The sequence below is a fragment of the Pipistrellus hanaki genome (assembly GCF_964339955.1).
Source record: "Pipistrellus hanaki genome assembly, chromosome: 11".
In the NCBI taxonomy this organism is placed as follows: domain Eukaryota; kingdom Metazoa; phylum Chordata; class Mammalia; order Chiroptera; family Vespertilionidae; genus Pipistrellus; species Pipistrellus hanaki.
In genome coordinates this window covers 32,588,039-32,604,029 of record NC_140513.1, presented here as the reverse complement: position 1 = coordinate 32,604,029, position 15,991 = coordinate 32,588,039, and the positions used below count along the sequence as shown (strand labels likewise).

At 41.9% G+C, this 15,991-nt stretch overlaps 1 protein-coding gene across 6 annotated transcripts in view; it reads left to right on the top strand.

Annotated features, from left to right (window-relative positions):
- Positions 1 to 9,617, top strand: part of LOC311629945 (transducin-like enhancer protein 4) — a 143,556-nt gene extending 133,939 nt beyond the window's left edge. For all 6 annotated transcript variants that reach the window (XM_084898549.1, XM_084898546.1, XM_084898545.1 and 3 more), the window contains 6 exons: positions 851 to 1,100; positions 2,226 to 2,473; positions 3,864 to 4,011; positions 4,467 to 4,617; positions 4,967 to 5,043; positions 7,956 to 9,617. In XM_084898549.1, coding sequence (XP_084754675.1) covers positions 851 to 1,100; positions 2,226 to 2,473; positions 3,864 to 4,011; positions 4,467 to 4,617; positions 4,967 to 5,043; positions 7,956 to 8,063 — 982 coding nt within the window. In that variant the 3' untranslated portion in view covers positions 8,064 to 9,617. The remainder of the gene's footprint in view (positions 1 to 850; positions 1,101 to 2,225; positions 2,474 to 3,863; positions 4,012 to 4,466; positions 4,618 to 4,966; positions 5,044 to 7,955) is intronic.
- The last annotated feature ends 6,374 nt before the right edge of the window (positions 9,618 to 15,991 follow it).

Here is a 15,991-nt window from a genome sequence, read left to right as displayed (position 1 = left end):
TTCTGAAGCTCCATGCAAAGCAGAATGGCATCATTTCAAATGGGCTCTATGCCCCCAAGACTGGCCCAGCCCTACGCCCATGCCCACCCCCACTGCCCGCCACACCTCCTGCCTCCAGAGGCATAACAGCCCACTCTCATCCCTGCTTGACTTCAGTGCCCTCAGAATAGAGAGGTCTGTGAGGGAGAAGCTCTAACTTAAGTTACATTGCGAACCAGGTATTTTACTGGAGATGGAGCCTGCGGGCAGTCACACTGGACACTTTCAGATTCTAATTCCATTTAGAATTACTGGGATTTGTTGTTCAATTCCTATAGGACTTTCTTTTCTTTCTTTCTTTCTTTCTTTCTTTCTTTCTTTCTTTCTTTCTTTCTTTCTCTCTCTCTCTCTTTTCTTTCTTTTCTTTCTTTCCTTTCTTTCCTTTCTTTCCTTCCTTTCTTTCTTTCCTTTCTTTCTTTCTTTCTTTCAGCACATTTGCCATCTCACCAAGTAGGTCTGGATCCTTCTTAAGCTTTTTCGTTTTGGCTGATTGATCTCCAATCAATAAGTCTTGATTGCTGTGAAATGATCTTCAGGCAAAATCTCATCACAGGTTTCTAAATCATCCAGAGTGGAAGGCAATGTCCTAAGTGACTACTGAAGTCATATAGCGGCTAGTCAAGAGTTGACCTGAGAAGTGATTATAGTTCTAGCTGTGACTGAAAATTATATTCTTTCCACTGTACTAGGTAACTGTGACTTGTTTGCACATTATAAGTAGCGCTGAGAATGTTTCATCTCATTGCACTGCTCAGTTAAGTACCACCTTTTACATTCCCTTCTTTGTCTTTTCTCCCCTCCGCTGCCTTAGAGCATACTCCTTCCATGTGACGGCAGACGGGCAGATGCAGCCTGTCCCTTTCCCCCCCGACGCCCTCATCGGACCCGGCATCCCCCGACACGCTCGCCAGATCAACACCCTGAACCACGGGGAGGTGGTGTGCGCAGTGACCATCAGCAACCCCACCAGACACGTGTACACGGGTGGGAAGGGCTGCGTCAAGGTCTGGGACATCAGCCACCCCGGCAATAAGAGCCCTGTCTCTCAGCTTGACTGTCTGGTGAGTGAGCATGCTGCATAGGGCTTTAAACCTCCATTCAAAAAACAGTGTGGGACGGTGAGAGACCAGGGTGTATGAGCCACACATGGTGTTGATCCCAAATGGGCAGTTGTTTTCAGTGGTTTGTAGTCTTTCATGTGGATGGAGATCTAAAGTGCTGGCTAGGGTGCATGTCTTCTTTCAGTTCCTTAGGGTGGAATTATCCAGTTGTTCATGTGACACTGTGCCAGGATAGCTGTCATCAGCTGGTGCCGTGCCGAGGAGCCTGCAAACCACTTGCTTTTCTATCTGGTAAAGGGGTGTAGGAAAGAGCCCACGTGGTTTCTGGGAGAGTGCACCTAGCTGTCCTAACTTGTCACATTGCGAAACAAGAGTAATTTAATACATCCTTTGACCAACACTGCAGACCCCCTTGGCTGTTTCCTATTTGTCCTTGAGCTTTCAAGGAAATTTTGGTTTGATTTTCTTCCTTAGACCAGCATCAGATTTTATCTATGGTACGATGCTATGTCAGTTTAACATATTAATTAACTTACACAAGATTCCTGTGACCTCATGAACTAAGAAGAAAGTGTTTTTTTCTGTCATTAAATGCTCCTTAATCATATTTTGCCTCCAGCTGATGCTGCTTAATCATTCAGACCCACGAAGCCTTTAGCCAGGTAATGCAGGGCCAGGTGGAAGGAGGAGACTGTTAGGTCTCCTCAGCAGCCTGGCAGTTTGGCAGCAGTGGTGGGACCTCTCCCCTGCCAGGTCGAGTGTGCCCGGTCCCCAAGCATAGCTGCTTCAGGGCTGCGAGGGCCGCTGCACTAACGAGCATGTGCGCCTGCGTGTGCAAATGACTCAGGCAGCTGGTTGATTTGGTGGTGGTGGGAGTAGGTCTAGATCTTTGCATTTATATGCTAATTAAGATTAAATATCTCAGTGCTAAATTTTGTAGATCAAGTTTAAGTACTTCTCTAATTTCCTGTAATTTTCTAGCATTAATCCACTTTATCATTGTCATAAGTAAAAATGGCTCATTAAAACCAGGAGGGAACACAATACTTTATGGATTTCTGCTCTCGTGTTAATGCTGTTTTCCTTTCCTCATGACTAATCTCTTGATGGTTTTTGTCTCTACAGAACAGGGATAACTACATCCGTTCCTGCCGATTGCTCCCTGATGGTCGCACCCTAATTGTGGGAGGGGAGGCCAGCACTCTGTCCATCTGGGACCTGGCCGCGCCAACCCCTCGCATCAAGGCGGAGCTGACGTCCTCGGCCCCCGCCTGCTACGCCCTGGCCATCAGCCCCGACTCCAAGGTCTGCTTCTCCTGCTGCAGCGACGGCAACATCGCCGTGTGGGACCTGCACAACCAGACGCTGGTGAGGTGGGTAAGCAGGATTCCTCACCAGGGAAGGAGGAGGAGCTGTTGTACAACATTGTACCCGAGATCTGCGTGCGTGTCTGTCTGCCTAAAAGAGGAAATAGAACTGTCTTACTAAAAATTGTTATAAATGGGCCCATTTTAAGATGCTAGGAACATTATTAATATAAAAGCTTTGTTTTCTGCCATAAACTTTATTAAATGAATGGGGTTGCCTTCTTTGTTCCTTTTTTCCTTTTTGACATTATACTAAGTGGTGTCAATTCAGGTATTTAAAAAATGAGGTCACTTTTACATAAGTAATGTACATAAGGTTCTCATGACCTCATGAGCTCGTTAAACATCATAATTTGCCATCTGTGCTTGCTAACAAATGCCATTGTCGATAGACGCTCTCTGAGAAGACTCACAGTGTGTGGTGCTTTTGGTGTCATATGCATCTGATATGGTCGTTCTCAGCAAGTGACTATTGAGCACCTGCCATGGGCCAGGCATGCGTTTGGTTCTGTTCACCCTGAAAAGTCTGGATTATCTGTAGTCCCACCTTTAAGGGTGGATAGACATAACTAAGATGTCTGTTTAGAAATGAGATTGTAGAAAGTGGTGTTGATATGTAAGGCCCTGAAACAAGTCTCCACATGTCAGCACCAGAGAGAGCAGGAAGTAAGAGGTGTGGGAAGGTTGTAATCAAGCCTAGCTACAAGTCAGGGGCATGTGCAGGAGAAGAGGCCTCTGCTGTCTGTTGTAAGATATGTGGCAGGACGAAGCTCTGTGTATGATTCCAGTAACAAAATAGTCATTACCGTGTTCCCTTTGGGTAAGGCTCTTAAGAGGAACTGCTAATATTCCCTCCTTCCCCCGGTGTCTTTGACAGTGTACCAGCTCCTGCGGCAGCTGAGTCACCCCGAGTTTCTTTCGTGTGCCTTACTTAACCTGAGAGCACAGCCACCTGCACTTGCACCTGGAAGAATTCCTTCTCCCTGCGCCCTTCCCCATAGTCTGTAGAAGGGAGATATTCCCTCTTCCCTCTTGCATTTTCTCCTTCCCTCATATCTCAGTGGGAGGATAGGTGTCGACTATGGCTTACATCGTCCATACATATGCCACAGTGTTTTTAATTCTTTAATTCAGTTGGAGTTTTTTTCCTATCAGTTATTATTTAACAGTAATTTCAAGTATTTCCTAAGTGTTTAAAGATAAATAAAAATACAACCTCTCAATTTAACATTAATCTCTCTTACATATGTGCTTTGTCATTACTAAGAATAATCAGAAAACATAATGAAATCCACAAATAAGACCTGCAATGACATTGATTGCTGAGGAATTCTAAAGCCAGTTCACCTAAAAACTAACTTTTCAAGAATTTTCCTCTTCATTTTGACATTTTTAGGCAGTTCCAGGGCCACACAGATGGGGCCAGCTGTATTGACATTTCTAACGATGGCACCAAGCTCTGGACGGGCGGCCTGGACAACACGGTCAGATCCTGGGACCTGCGCGAAGGGCGGCAGCTGCAGCAGCACGACTTCACCTCACAGGTGCGGTCTTGCGCCATAACATTTCAGAAGCCTTGGTTTTGTGAAATATGTGACATGCTTAAGAAGTGGGTTTCCTTTATGGTGAGACAAAGTCACTTTTGACTCTGGATTAGGTAGCTGAAAATTCCATTGTTTTCTATCAACATAAAACAGTTTATATTCTATTGAAGGGTTAATAAATCTCTCTTATTATAAGCTTTTAGCACGTTTTTATTTCAAAGTCCATTACTCTGTTTTTATGAATTGTACATTATTTATTACTAAATTATATTTGTGGAGATCTGTCTCATTGATTTGGGATCACTTCTTTGGCTTTGATTTTTTTTTGCCCTGTACAATGTAAATAATCTTGATTTCCTTTATAATTTAAGACGTATCCTCAGAAGAAACAGTGCCTCCCAGTTAAAGGAAGTGTGTCCTCTAGCCATTATAACTGCCACCTGTTTTAATTCTAGATATTTTCTCTGGGCTACTGCCCAACTGGAGAGTGGCTCGCAGTGGGGATGGAGAACAGTAACGTGGAAGTGCTCCATGTCACCAAGCCAGACAAGTATCAGCTCCATCTGCACGAGAGCTGCGTGCTGTCACTCAAGTTTGCCCACTGTGGTAAGCAAGCCCTCTGTCCTCTTCTGTCAGCCAGAATCCTGCCTTCTGACCTCCTGCTGACGCTTTTTAAGTCAGGCCCTGCAGTTCATTAACATGTCCCTCCTCAAAACTACCACTTCATTATGCATGCCTACTTCCCCAATGCCATGCAGTTTTCTGGCATTCAGCCACTTTGTCCTTGTCATAGTATAATCGACTAATATAGGAGCTATAATTTTCAGTGAAAACAACTATTGTTTGTTGCAAATTAGACGAGTTTCCTGTGAATAGCTTGAAGCTCTGTTAAGCAGGTCTCAGTGTCTGAGAGAGTATTACAAACACTGCTTTTTTCAAAATCCTCTTCCTGTAGGCAAATGGTTTGTGAGCACTGGAAAGGACAACCTTCTCAACGCCTGGAGAACACCGTATGGAGCCAGTATATTCCAGGTAACAACTGGTTTAGCCTTCACTTCCCTTGTGCTCACTGCATGGGAGTAGTTTAACGAGCTCTTTCTGAGCGTCCTTGCAGATGAGTAATGGGCAGGGAGTGTCCTAGGAAGTAGGAGCAAGTGTGATTCCCATTGCACAGAGCAAGAAGACTGTGCCTGGGGAGGCTAGTGTCACAGCCACAAGCTGTGCAGCCGCCAGGAGCCTCTCCGGTTCTCTCTGTGCCCGGAGCCTAGGTGCTCTGCCTGCTGCACGGCCAGCTCTTTATGCCTCAACCCCTTTAGACTCTGTCATGGAGGGTTTTTGTTTCGCTAATTCTTATTTGTTTTCATGGTTTACTTAAAATTTTTGTTGAATAATTTAGCATTTTGCTGATTACTATTATTCTTGCTCTTTCTTTGAATCCCCCCCCCCCCCAAAAAAAGAGAGCGTTATGGGAAAAAGTTCAATAAATCTTGATTACTTTTATAAACTTTTATTCTTACTGATTTAGTGGTACTTTTTGTAGTTTGTGAAATTACTTGTAAGAGAACTAAACTTTGACATGATACACATACAAAATCTCCTCACTCTCTTATTGGTATGGAGAATTTTATAGGCAAGTTAAAGAAGATTCTCTTTTTAACCCTATTTACATAGGATGTTATTTTTTTTTTAGTTTTTTTTTTAATAGGAATAACATAACGGATTTTTTGACCTGGTGATATTAAGTCTTCCTAGATTATAAGTGAATCAAAAAATACATAGATTGAGTGAAAATACTATGCAAAGTAATCAATAGAAGAAAAATTGCTGTCATAAGTTTATAATCTAATACAGTGGCAGGTGTTTTGTATTGTGGGTCACAACCTTTTATATGGTCCCAACTAGGCCTTTAAAAAGTAACAACAATATTAGAGTGCATGTTTTGTAGCAAGTATACATATATATCTTATGTGTGTACTGAGTTGTGGAGTAAAATGTATTTATTCAGGTCGTGATCAAAAAAATTTGAGGACCCCAGCCGGGTGGCTCAGTAGGCTGGAGCATCATCCTGTGTACAGAAAGGATTTGGTTTGATTCCCAGTCAGGGCATACACCTAAGTTGGCTGTTCAGACCACGTACATGAGGCCACTGATCGATGTTTCTCTCTCACATTGATGTTTCTCTCTCCTTTCCTTCTTTCGTCCCTTCCTCTTTCCCTAAAATCAGTTTTAAAAGAAAAAAAAAAGTTTTAAAAAGTTTGAGAAACACTAGTAGTGGGTTAGCAGCTGCATGTCATTGTTTTTTTAAGTATTCAAAGTCCCAGTTAAAATCCTGAGGGTATTTTTGTTTGCTTGTTTGATCATTTGTTAGCACAGTTCAGTTAAAAGTTAACATTAACCCCTTTGTAGTTAGTACAATTGAACAAGTTATCCAAGAGCTCAAAGTGTGATACATTTTTCTTTCTAACTATTGACCCCCTTTCTCCTTGCTAATTGTTTTTCCAGTTTTTCACAGGGGAAAATTAGAAATATTTTTACATTCCCCATTAAAAAATGCAGTGTTTTGTCTTAATTTTATGCGCTTATTGTTGACACTATTACAGATATCCCCTTTTCCTCCTTCTTTGCCCACCTCTACCCTACCCCTGCCCTCTTCTCTGGCCATCACCACTGTTGTTTGTGTCCATGGGTTTTACATACATGTCCTTTGGCTAATCCCAATGTTTTCATTGCCCTAGCCCATGTATTACCTTACTTGAACACTATAGCAATCCTCTAAGAGAGGGCAGGACAAGTAAGATGTCTTCACCTGTGTGCCTTTATTAGGAAACTGTACATCATGACCAAGTGTGATTTATTCCAGGGATGCAAAGCTGGTACAATATTCTCAAATCAATAAATGTGATACATCACATAAACAAATTGAAAGACAAAAATCACATGATTGTATCAATAGATGCAGAAAAAGCATTCGACAAAGTCCGCCACTCATTTTTGATGAAAACTGTCAGCAAAGTGGGAATAGATGGAGCATATCTCAACATGATAAAGGTCATATATGACAAACCTACAGCCAATATCATACTCAATGGGCAAAAATTAAAAGCATTTCCCCTAAGAACAGGAACAAGACAGGGATGTCTGCTTTTACCACTCATATTCAACATAGTACTGGAAGTCCTAGCCACAGCGATCAGACAAAAAGAAATAAAAAGCATCCAAATTGCAAAGGAGGGAGTAAAACTCATTATTCTCAGATGGCATGATATTGAACATAGAAAACCCTAAAGACTCTACCAAAAAACTAGATTTAATAAATGAATTTGGCAATGTAGCAGGATACAAAATCAACACCCAAAAATCGATGGCTTTTTTATACACCAATAATGAATTCTCAGAAAGAGAAACTAAACAATCCCATTTATCATTGCAACAAAAAAAAAGTAAGATACTTAGGAATAAATTAACCAATGAGGCAAAACACCTGTACTCAGAAAACTATAGGACATTGAAAAAAAGAGTTAGAAGAAGATATAAACAAGTGGACAGGAACTGTGAGGCTCGGGCAGGTTAAATGACATGTTTTGTGGTTGTAGCTCCACCTGAATCCAAGTCAAAGGAGTGAAGCTGAGGGTTTTCATACTAAGTCTGCTCTGACCTGTCTGGAGAACAGAATTTGAAATAGGGCCTGGCTTCCTCAGGTTAACTTGCCTGGCATCTCATGTACCCGGGGCCAGAGCCTGCAGACTAACAGGTGAAGTGTCCCCGGAGGGCGCCCGGCTCCGCTGCGTTAAGGAAGCACATGACTGCCCTTCCTGCTTCGGCTCCTCTTTGGGCAGCGGAACGCACTATGCTGCTTTTTGCTCTAAGTTCTCCAGGCCTGCCTCGCAGTACTAATGGACTTCTCTTTTGTATTTAATCGTTTTATTTTTATGTTTCTTTCCCAGTCCAAAGAATCCTCATCGGTGCTCAGCTGTGACATCTCTGTGGATGACAAATACATTGTCACTGGCTCTGGGGATAAGAAAGCCACGGTTTACGAAGTTATTTATTAAGGACAAATCTCCATGCGGACTGGACTCCTTCTCCTTGTAGCACTTTGTTCTGTCAGCCCCTCCGGGCCCCCGCCCTATCTAAAACCAAGGATTTCAAATACTCATCGCAGTAGTGGCATCAAGCCCCCATCCTTCCCCCTCCTCCTTGCTATGGAATTGTGAATAGTCATTAAGAACCTGTGATACCAAATCTTCAGCTCTCTACTTGGAAGAACATGGAATAATCATACTTAACAGTGAACGGAAACTTTATGTATTATATCTGTAATATATTTATTTTGTTTAAAGAAGGCTTTCTAACAATGACTGACTAAATAAAGCTGTCTGCTTCTGCATTGATAATGAAGATGCGTTGTATTTGGTACCCCTCCCCCCCTTTTTTTGGCAAAGGAGGGGAAAGGAAGGTTTAAAATAATTGATTAAAAATGTCACTAAATGTAGACTAATGACTGTATAGAGATGTGAAATGTATAATTACATATTGAAGCAATATGTTTCTGTGTTGTTAGGTTTATTTTCTACTTTCAAGCTGTTTGGAAATTTGAACAATTAGGACATGACAGGCCACATCATATTCATTTGAGTCTATTTGGACAACTTTAATCAGTATATCTATAGCTTAAGATAATATTCAATAAAAGTAATTGGACTTTTTCTTCTTCTTTTTTTTTTTTTTTTTTTGACTTGTTGGCAAGTGTCTTTGTAATATGTTCTTAATTCCTTTTTTTAATTGTATTATAGACAAATGAACAAGTTAAATTTGGCCTCAAAGAGAGAACTGGATCCCTCTGAATATTTTTGCCACATTTCTTTGCAAAGGGAGATGTTTCTCTTGAGGCAGTTTTGTCATTAGGAGAGATGAGCTATTTTTTGGCATGTTCACAAACTGCACAGATTCCTCCTGCTGTGCAGGTCAAGTCTTTTACAAAACAAGGACAGCAGAGGAGGATTTGCAAGGACCTCCCTCTGACCCCCAGGAAGAATGGACTCTCACCTGGGATGAGGACTTATTTCCTTACCTCCGCTTCTTTCCATGTCTTAGTTGGATGTCCCTGAAATGGACACAGGCTGTGCCATTGTGCCAGAAACAATTGTGTTATCTTTTATGTTGTCGTTGTTGCTGTTAAACTATGATATGTGACTCCTTTTTTTATTATTTTTTGTTTGAATGCTTTAAAAATCTTCTAAGTCTGTGGATCTGCTGATGTACAGTGCCTTTGCTGCTATGGATCAAAATCAAGAGAACCGTGTAGATAAACTTTATTGTATACGTAGAAAATTACTTAATTTCATACTAGAAATGGATGGATGCTGCAAGTTGAAATGGGCTGTCCATTGACGTTCCTAATGTGGTAGCAGAAAAAAACTGGTGTCTTAAGTGCTTAGTGTTTGATGTCATTAACAGTTTCGTAAAACCCTACAGTGTAGAAAGATTTTGATACTAAACTGTGCATTGTACATAGTTTTAATGCATTGTATTGACCACCAGTACTTCTATAATGGTAGATTGTTTGTGCATTCAGACTTTTAAGCATTAAACATAAATAACTTCTAGTATGCTTATTTCTAATTCTTTCTTCTGCTGGCAACAGTTTATTTTTGTCTTGGACTACGCCACTTCTAACTTAAAAATTATTAGTTTTATTCAAGGAGATTAGTGTTAAACTAATGTGGGCTTTTTATTGTTGCTATTTTTATATTTACTTGAGAAGAGCTAGAGGGGGAGAGGTTATCAATGACAGGTTGCTACCAAATATTTATTGCATGCCTCTCCGGTGCATAAAAATACTGTCCATCAAAAAGTGGTCATGTTACTCAAAGCCTTGGTGCTTTAGAATTGCTGCTTAGTATGGTTACCACTAGCCATTTGTGCCTGTTTAAGTAGATTTATTAAAATTAGAGATTCAGCTTATCAGTCACACTAACTACATTTCAAGTGTCCAGTAGTCACAGGTGACTATGGGATGACACGAATTGATAGAACCTTTCCATCATTAAGGTAAGGTCTGTGAGGCCAACGATGATGTCGAGTCACCCACACATACCATTTCTACCCATGTGGGTTTGGGAAACATTCCCAACATAGAGCATCAGTCTCTTATAGCACAAGGCCTCTTGGACTACTACTGGTTGGGTGTGAACATTTGGTATAAGGAGGAGCTTTAAAGAATTTTAAATTCCTGGGACTCAAACACCTGATGTTTTCAGGCTTCACTGGGTGGAAGCCTGGGAGACGAGAGCCCCACGGTGGTGTGGAGTGTGCTCAGTGCTCAGCGGCAAGAGTGTTGACTTCTTGTGCTAAGAGTTCAGTGTTCATCAACACAGGGTTGGAAGCAGCACTTCTGTGAGTACTGTGAGAGCTGCTACATCAGATGATGACATGTTTTAAGTATTCTTAGCTCAATTAATTGCAGTGTATCCTTATTAAAACTTCTTAAAAAGTGAGATCTGGAGTAAAATCATTTTGGCACAAACAGTAGAACATTTGCATACTTGCATTTATGCTTCCAGAAGGAGAAAGTGCCACCCTCAGGAACTTAATTCCTTTTGGTGTCTGATATGTCAAATCTGGGATGTCCTTCAGTTTTTTTATGACACAAACATTGTTGTACTGGAATAAAAATTGAGATGAATATGTAAATAGTCTACCCCTTTAAATAGGCATCTGTCTCCTCTCCTTGCAGAGGTTTTATTAGATTCAGTTGTTATCTACCTAATAAAAGAGTAACATGCTAACTGACCGTACCTTCACAATGCCCACCAGCCAATCAGGAATGAGAATGCAAGTTAACCCAACAAAAATGGAGGGTTAATTTGCATATGCAGGCACCAAGTGGCTGGGGATGGGGCAGGACACTTGCATTGTTGCCATGGCAATGACGTAGGCATACTGCACCAACCCAGCTGCTCTGGGCCCCTGGGAAGGAAAGGAAAGGTGGCTCCGGCCAGAGCAATGAAGGTTCCCACAGCCAGGGGAAGGAAGGCCCATTCTGGCACGAATGTTCTTGCATCAGACTTCTAGTATCTTCTATAGAATATTCAGGCATGGATTGACCTGTGCAGAAATCTTAATGTTGTTTATGTAATCATAACTTGATTTACCATAGGTTTCACTCCAAAATATGGTGTTGCAGAGTGAACAACAACAGATAGAAAACACTCCGGGGAAAATTAGTCCCAGTAAAAGAACAGAATGTTATAGGACTGGAAGATTGAATTACGTGGGAATACCAAGAAATAGGGAAGAAACAAAATATATACAGACTAAAGCCATCAGACCTTCCTAAGACTGGCAGGTGAAATGGAGAAAACACTCAAAGATCTTCAAGTGTCTGCAGATACACACCTCACTTTTGGGCCACTATTTAGCCAGGTTGGCTCCTTGGCTAGTGAACTGCAAAAAATCAGCCGAGTCCTGGAAGGGTGAATGCTGAAACTAACTGCAGCCCTGAAACAACTACAAGTGGTTGGCATTGCACCGTCCTGGGATAGAAACTTAAAGCATCTCCCATAGCCTTGGGATTGACACCCCAGAGTGAGAAGGCTGCAGACAGAAACAAGAAGTTCCAACACTGTGTGTCATCTGAGGTTTTTGGCTGTTGTAAGGAAATCTTTACTGCATCAAGTAAGCAATTTTAAAATTGCCAAGATGGTGGTGCAAAAAAAACTTAATTCCTTCACACTCTGGCTGCTCATTTCTGTAGCTCTACAACTCCTGGGCCGCCTGTAGTGTGACCTTCACCAGTGAGCTGTGGGGCCTGCTGCCCATCATAGGCTACCGACCAGTCCTGTTTGTTTTGAGCTAATTGCATTGATTTACTTTTCTATGCTAGCTCCTATTCAGAACTGACAGTGGAAATGACATTTTTGTTAACCCGAGCACATCAGAAAACCTCTTGGGTATTACAACATTTTATCAGTGATGCTATCATGATGGTAGGAACTAACTGTGGCTCTAAGCTGCCATTAACATTTTATTTTAGTTTTGTTGGGGCTTTTGGCAGCAAGTGACAGAATTGTATGGGTCTCAGGTAGAATTAGTAGGGAAATTTCCAGCCGGAATCTTAGGTACTGGCTTGCAGGGAAGGAGGATTCCCACAGGGCTGCCTGTGTCCAGTGGAAAATCATGAGCACAAGCCTTTTTGCAGAAGTTCCCCTTGATGTCACAGCAGGTCTACACAAGCTGGATGCTGGAACACAATTTACACAGAGCGCCCAAAGGATTGGAGTATGAGAAAAGTCGTTCACCAAACTCCCTTCCCTCCCTTGGAAAACTAGCTGACCTGAACCCCAAGGCTCTGAATTGCAGTTGAAATTCCATGCCAGTTGCCCAACTTGGCAGGTTGGGAGAAAAACGAGAGCATGTTCCAGATGCTTCCCCCTCCCCGCCGTTTGCTTCTGTTTCATGCAACGTAGCTGGCTTGAGATGTCAGCATCACAGAACGTCTGGAAAACTTAAATCCATGACAAATTGTGTTCTGAGTTCCTGTGATACATGTGCGTAGTACATACAAGGCAAAAACCCACTCGGGGGTGAGTGGGCTTCCCCACATGTGACCCTGGTGACCCTTGGCATCACCACAGGCAGGGAGCCTCCCCCATTAACTTCATCCTGTGGCTTGATGAGAACATCCAGAACCAACAAGTTCAATGTTATTTTGGAAGAATAAACTCTCATAAATGTCATGCTTTATTTGACTTGAGCCTAGCAAGATACACACACACACACACACACACACACACACACACACACAAACACACACACTAGAAGGCACTTGTGAAGCATTTGAGTTTTGAGAATGTTTTCAGAACTGACCTTGAAAATGACATTTTTGTTAACCTGAGCACAACAGAAAACCTCTTGGGTAAATATTTGGACTCTGTTACGGTTGAGTCCAAACTAATGCCCAAATGGTTTTTGGTGGCCCAGCTTTTCTCCCCAGGTAGCAGTTGGCCATTTCGCAAACTATTCAGTCTCTTCTAACAGAAACTACCATAGGGAGTACCCTGGCCATATCCTGTGTCACGTGGCAGAAAGTTGGACTTGAGCTAGAGATTTTTGTTCCTCCCCAGGGTTGGGGAAATAGCAGAATGTGTCAAAGATAGAATGCTGCCGGCCTTGTGATCACAAGGGCACCAACAAAGAAAACAACCAGGTCAGCATGTGTCTGCCTTCTCCCAGGGCCAGCACCACGGGGACAGAGGAAGAGACACCGACAGAGTGAGAACTGGAACTGCCATGCAGCAAGCAGAGCAGTTTTCCTTACTGGGCAGCTTCTCATTCGTGGAAGGACTTCACTATAAAGCCTACTTTCCCCCAACATCTATTAGGTCAAGTCTTGGCACCATGCATCCAATGCAGAAGAGGCTGGTGCAGCTGCGTACAGAGCATCCCCACCCCCAAGCCTGTCAGTGGTTCCTTGGTGAACGAAAACAAGACTTTGGATTCACTCAAGAAATTGTATTAAACTTTGTTCTTAAATCTCAGATTTTTGCAGCCCGTTGTATTTATTCTCCAAGTAATCAGTGTCAATGAAATGTAATTTCAAGTTTTATGACTGACCTGGGAAACTCGGGCTTTCTTCAGTGATAGTGAGTCCACCTGACTCCAGGCACATCTTTAAGCATCGAAGTCTTAGTGTGAACAAGAACAGCCTCCTGGGCGCCAAGCAGTTGTGAAGATGTCTCTGAGGCCAGTGGTCTTGGTTCCCAGACACTGGGTTCCTGGGAGACGGTCTTAAAAGCAAAGGGTGAAGTGTCCCTAATGAGATTTTCAGTGGTGACTCAAGCTATGCGTGAAGGATCTAGCCCCAGTCTCTGAGAGGGTGGACTCGCTTTCTCATTGAGTGGTTGGGCTGGACCTTGCAGACCTTCTGTGGCTGCGCTTTGAGCCAGAAGAACCAAAAGGACTTGTGTTCAGTTCCTTCAGCCTTGGAAGACACCATTTCCACATTGTGGAATTTTGTGCTCCTTTGACTTTTTCCGCCGAAGATTTGATTTTGCACAAGTTACAAAGAGCAGTGTTCTTTGTCTCTTTCCTGTTAGTTGTTATTAGGTTTGTAAAACTCATATAAACTTGTAACCCCACCACAGACCTGCAAGGGAAAGAAGATACAGCATGTTGGTGCTCAGGTTTATAAAGTTGTCTTTTCCCACAGCTTTAATAGGTTATGGCATAGTATGTAAGCTGAAGGTATGTATACATGGTGGCGATTTGATACACACACGTATATATTGTGAAATGGTTGTCACAATAAGGTTAGTTAACACATCCATCACCTCAATTTCTGTGTGTATGACAACAGTTAAGATTTACTCTAAGTAATTTTCAAATATATAATACAGTATTGCTACCTATAGTCACCATGCTATATATAAGATTCCCCAGAAATTATCTTATAGCTGGAAGTTTTGCCCCAAATGCATCATGAAAAAAACTGATATTCTTTGAATAGTCCATCTTGGCATTGTAAATAGAGATTTGTGGATCTCTATTCCCCATGTTACAGGTGAGAAATTGGATCCACAGATGTCAAATGACTTGAATGACAAGTGAATTGAATAGAGCCTGTGTCCTCCGCCTCTCCCCTCGGTCAACAGGTCAGTGACCAGAACACGGTTGCCCAGGGTGTTCCTTTAGCTCCCTCTTTTATATTGCTCTGTCTCACTCCATGTGCTCTCTGCTCTGTTCTTCTAATCAGTTACTGAACATTTCTCTTTCACCATGGGCCAAGCAAACTGTCATACATTTTCTTTAAAAAAGTTCAGCCTGGGCTTTGCTACAAGTGGTCTCAGCTCTGAGAAGCTTGCTTCTTGGTGATACTATTTCCTATATGACTAAAAGTCTGATCTTTAGTCAACAGGCATTGTTATAAGTTTTGGCTACTTTAATGGTAATCAAAACATCAGCAAGAAAGATGTGGCACCAAAAAAACCTTTCAAATTTTTTTTTAATCCTTGATATTTTTCCCATTGATTTTTAGAGAGAGGGAGAGACAGAAACACCAATTGATTGCCTCTGCATGCCCTCGACCAGGGCCAGGAGCCTGCAACCAAGGTTCTTGCCCTTGACCGGAATCAAACCCGGGACCCTTCGGTCCGCAGATTAATGCTCTATCCACTGAGCCAAACCAGCTAGGGTGATATTTTTCAATTTGTAATTGGAAGTATTTTAGTTCATGCATTTTCGTTCTCTTCCAAACTTTAAATTTCTTTTTTTTTACTTTGTATTAGTCTTTTGATAAAAGGGCTTGTTTTGTTTGGGACTTTTTTTGTTTAGTTTGTTTGCTTGTTTGTTTCATAAAGCACTTTGTAGCTTAAAAAATAGTCTTATTTGAAAGATGGATCACATGGGAAGATTTTCTTTGATTACTAGTGTGTTTTGATGTTTGAGCTCATAAAGGCCCAACCATGGTGGTTAAAACAAGTGTTTTCACTCATGTTAAAATTTCATCGAGATGACAGGAGGCCCTGCTTACAGGACAGATTAAGCTTCAAGGCAAAGGACACAGGTAGTTTGAAATCCCGGGAGCCACTATTCTGGGTCCACAAAGGCGTTTTGATTGATTGCTCCAGTTCAGGGACAGTTTGATTATGTACTAAGTGCTTGATAACACGCACCTCTATTGAAAAGGTCAATTCTTTCCCATCACCTAAAAGGGAACTCTTAGGTGTTCGAAGAGATGACTTTGTAGAATTTTAATTAAGATCTCATCATAGAACTCGGACCAGTCAACTTACTATCTGATTGCTTTCCTGTGAAAAACGGGACTGCCGGAACCAGGGCAGAGATGCATGGCTGTTTAGACAAGTATGTAATTAGATTCCTCTAGGACAGTGGTCGGCAAACTCATTAGTCAACAGAGTCAAATATCAACAGTACAATGATGGAAATTTCTTTTGAGAGCCAAATTTTTTAAACTTAAACT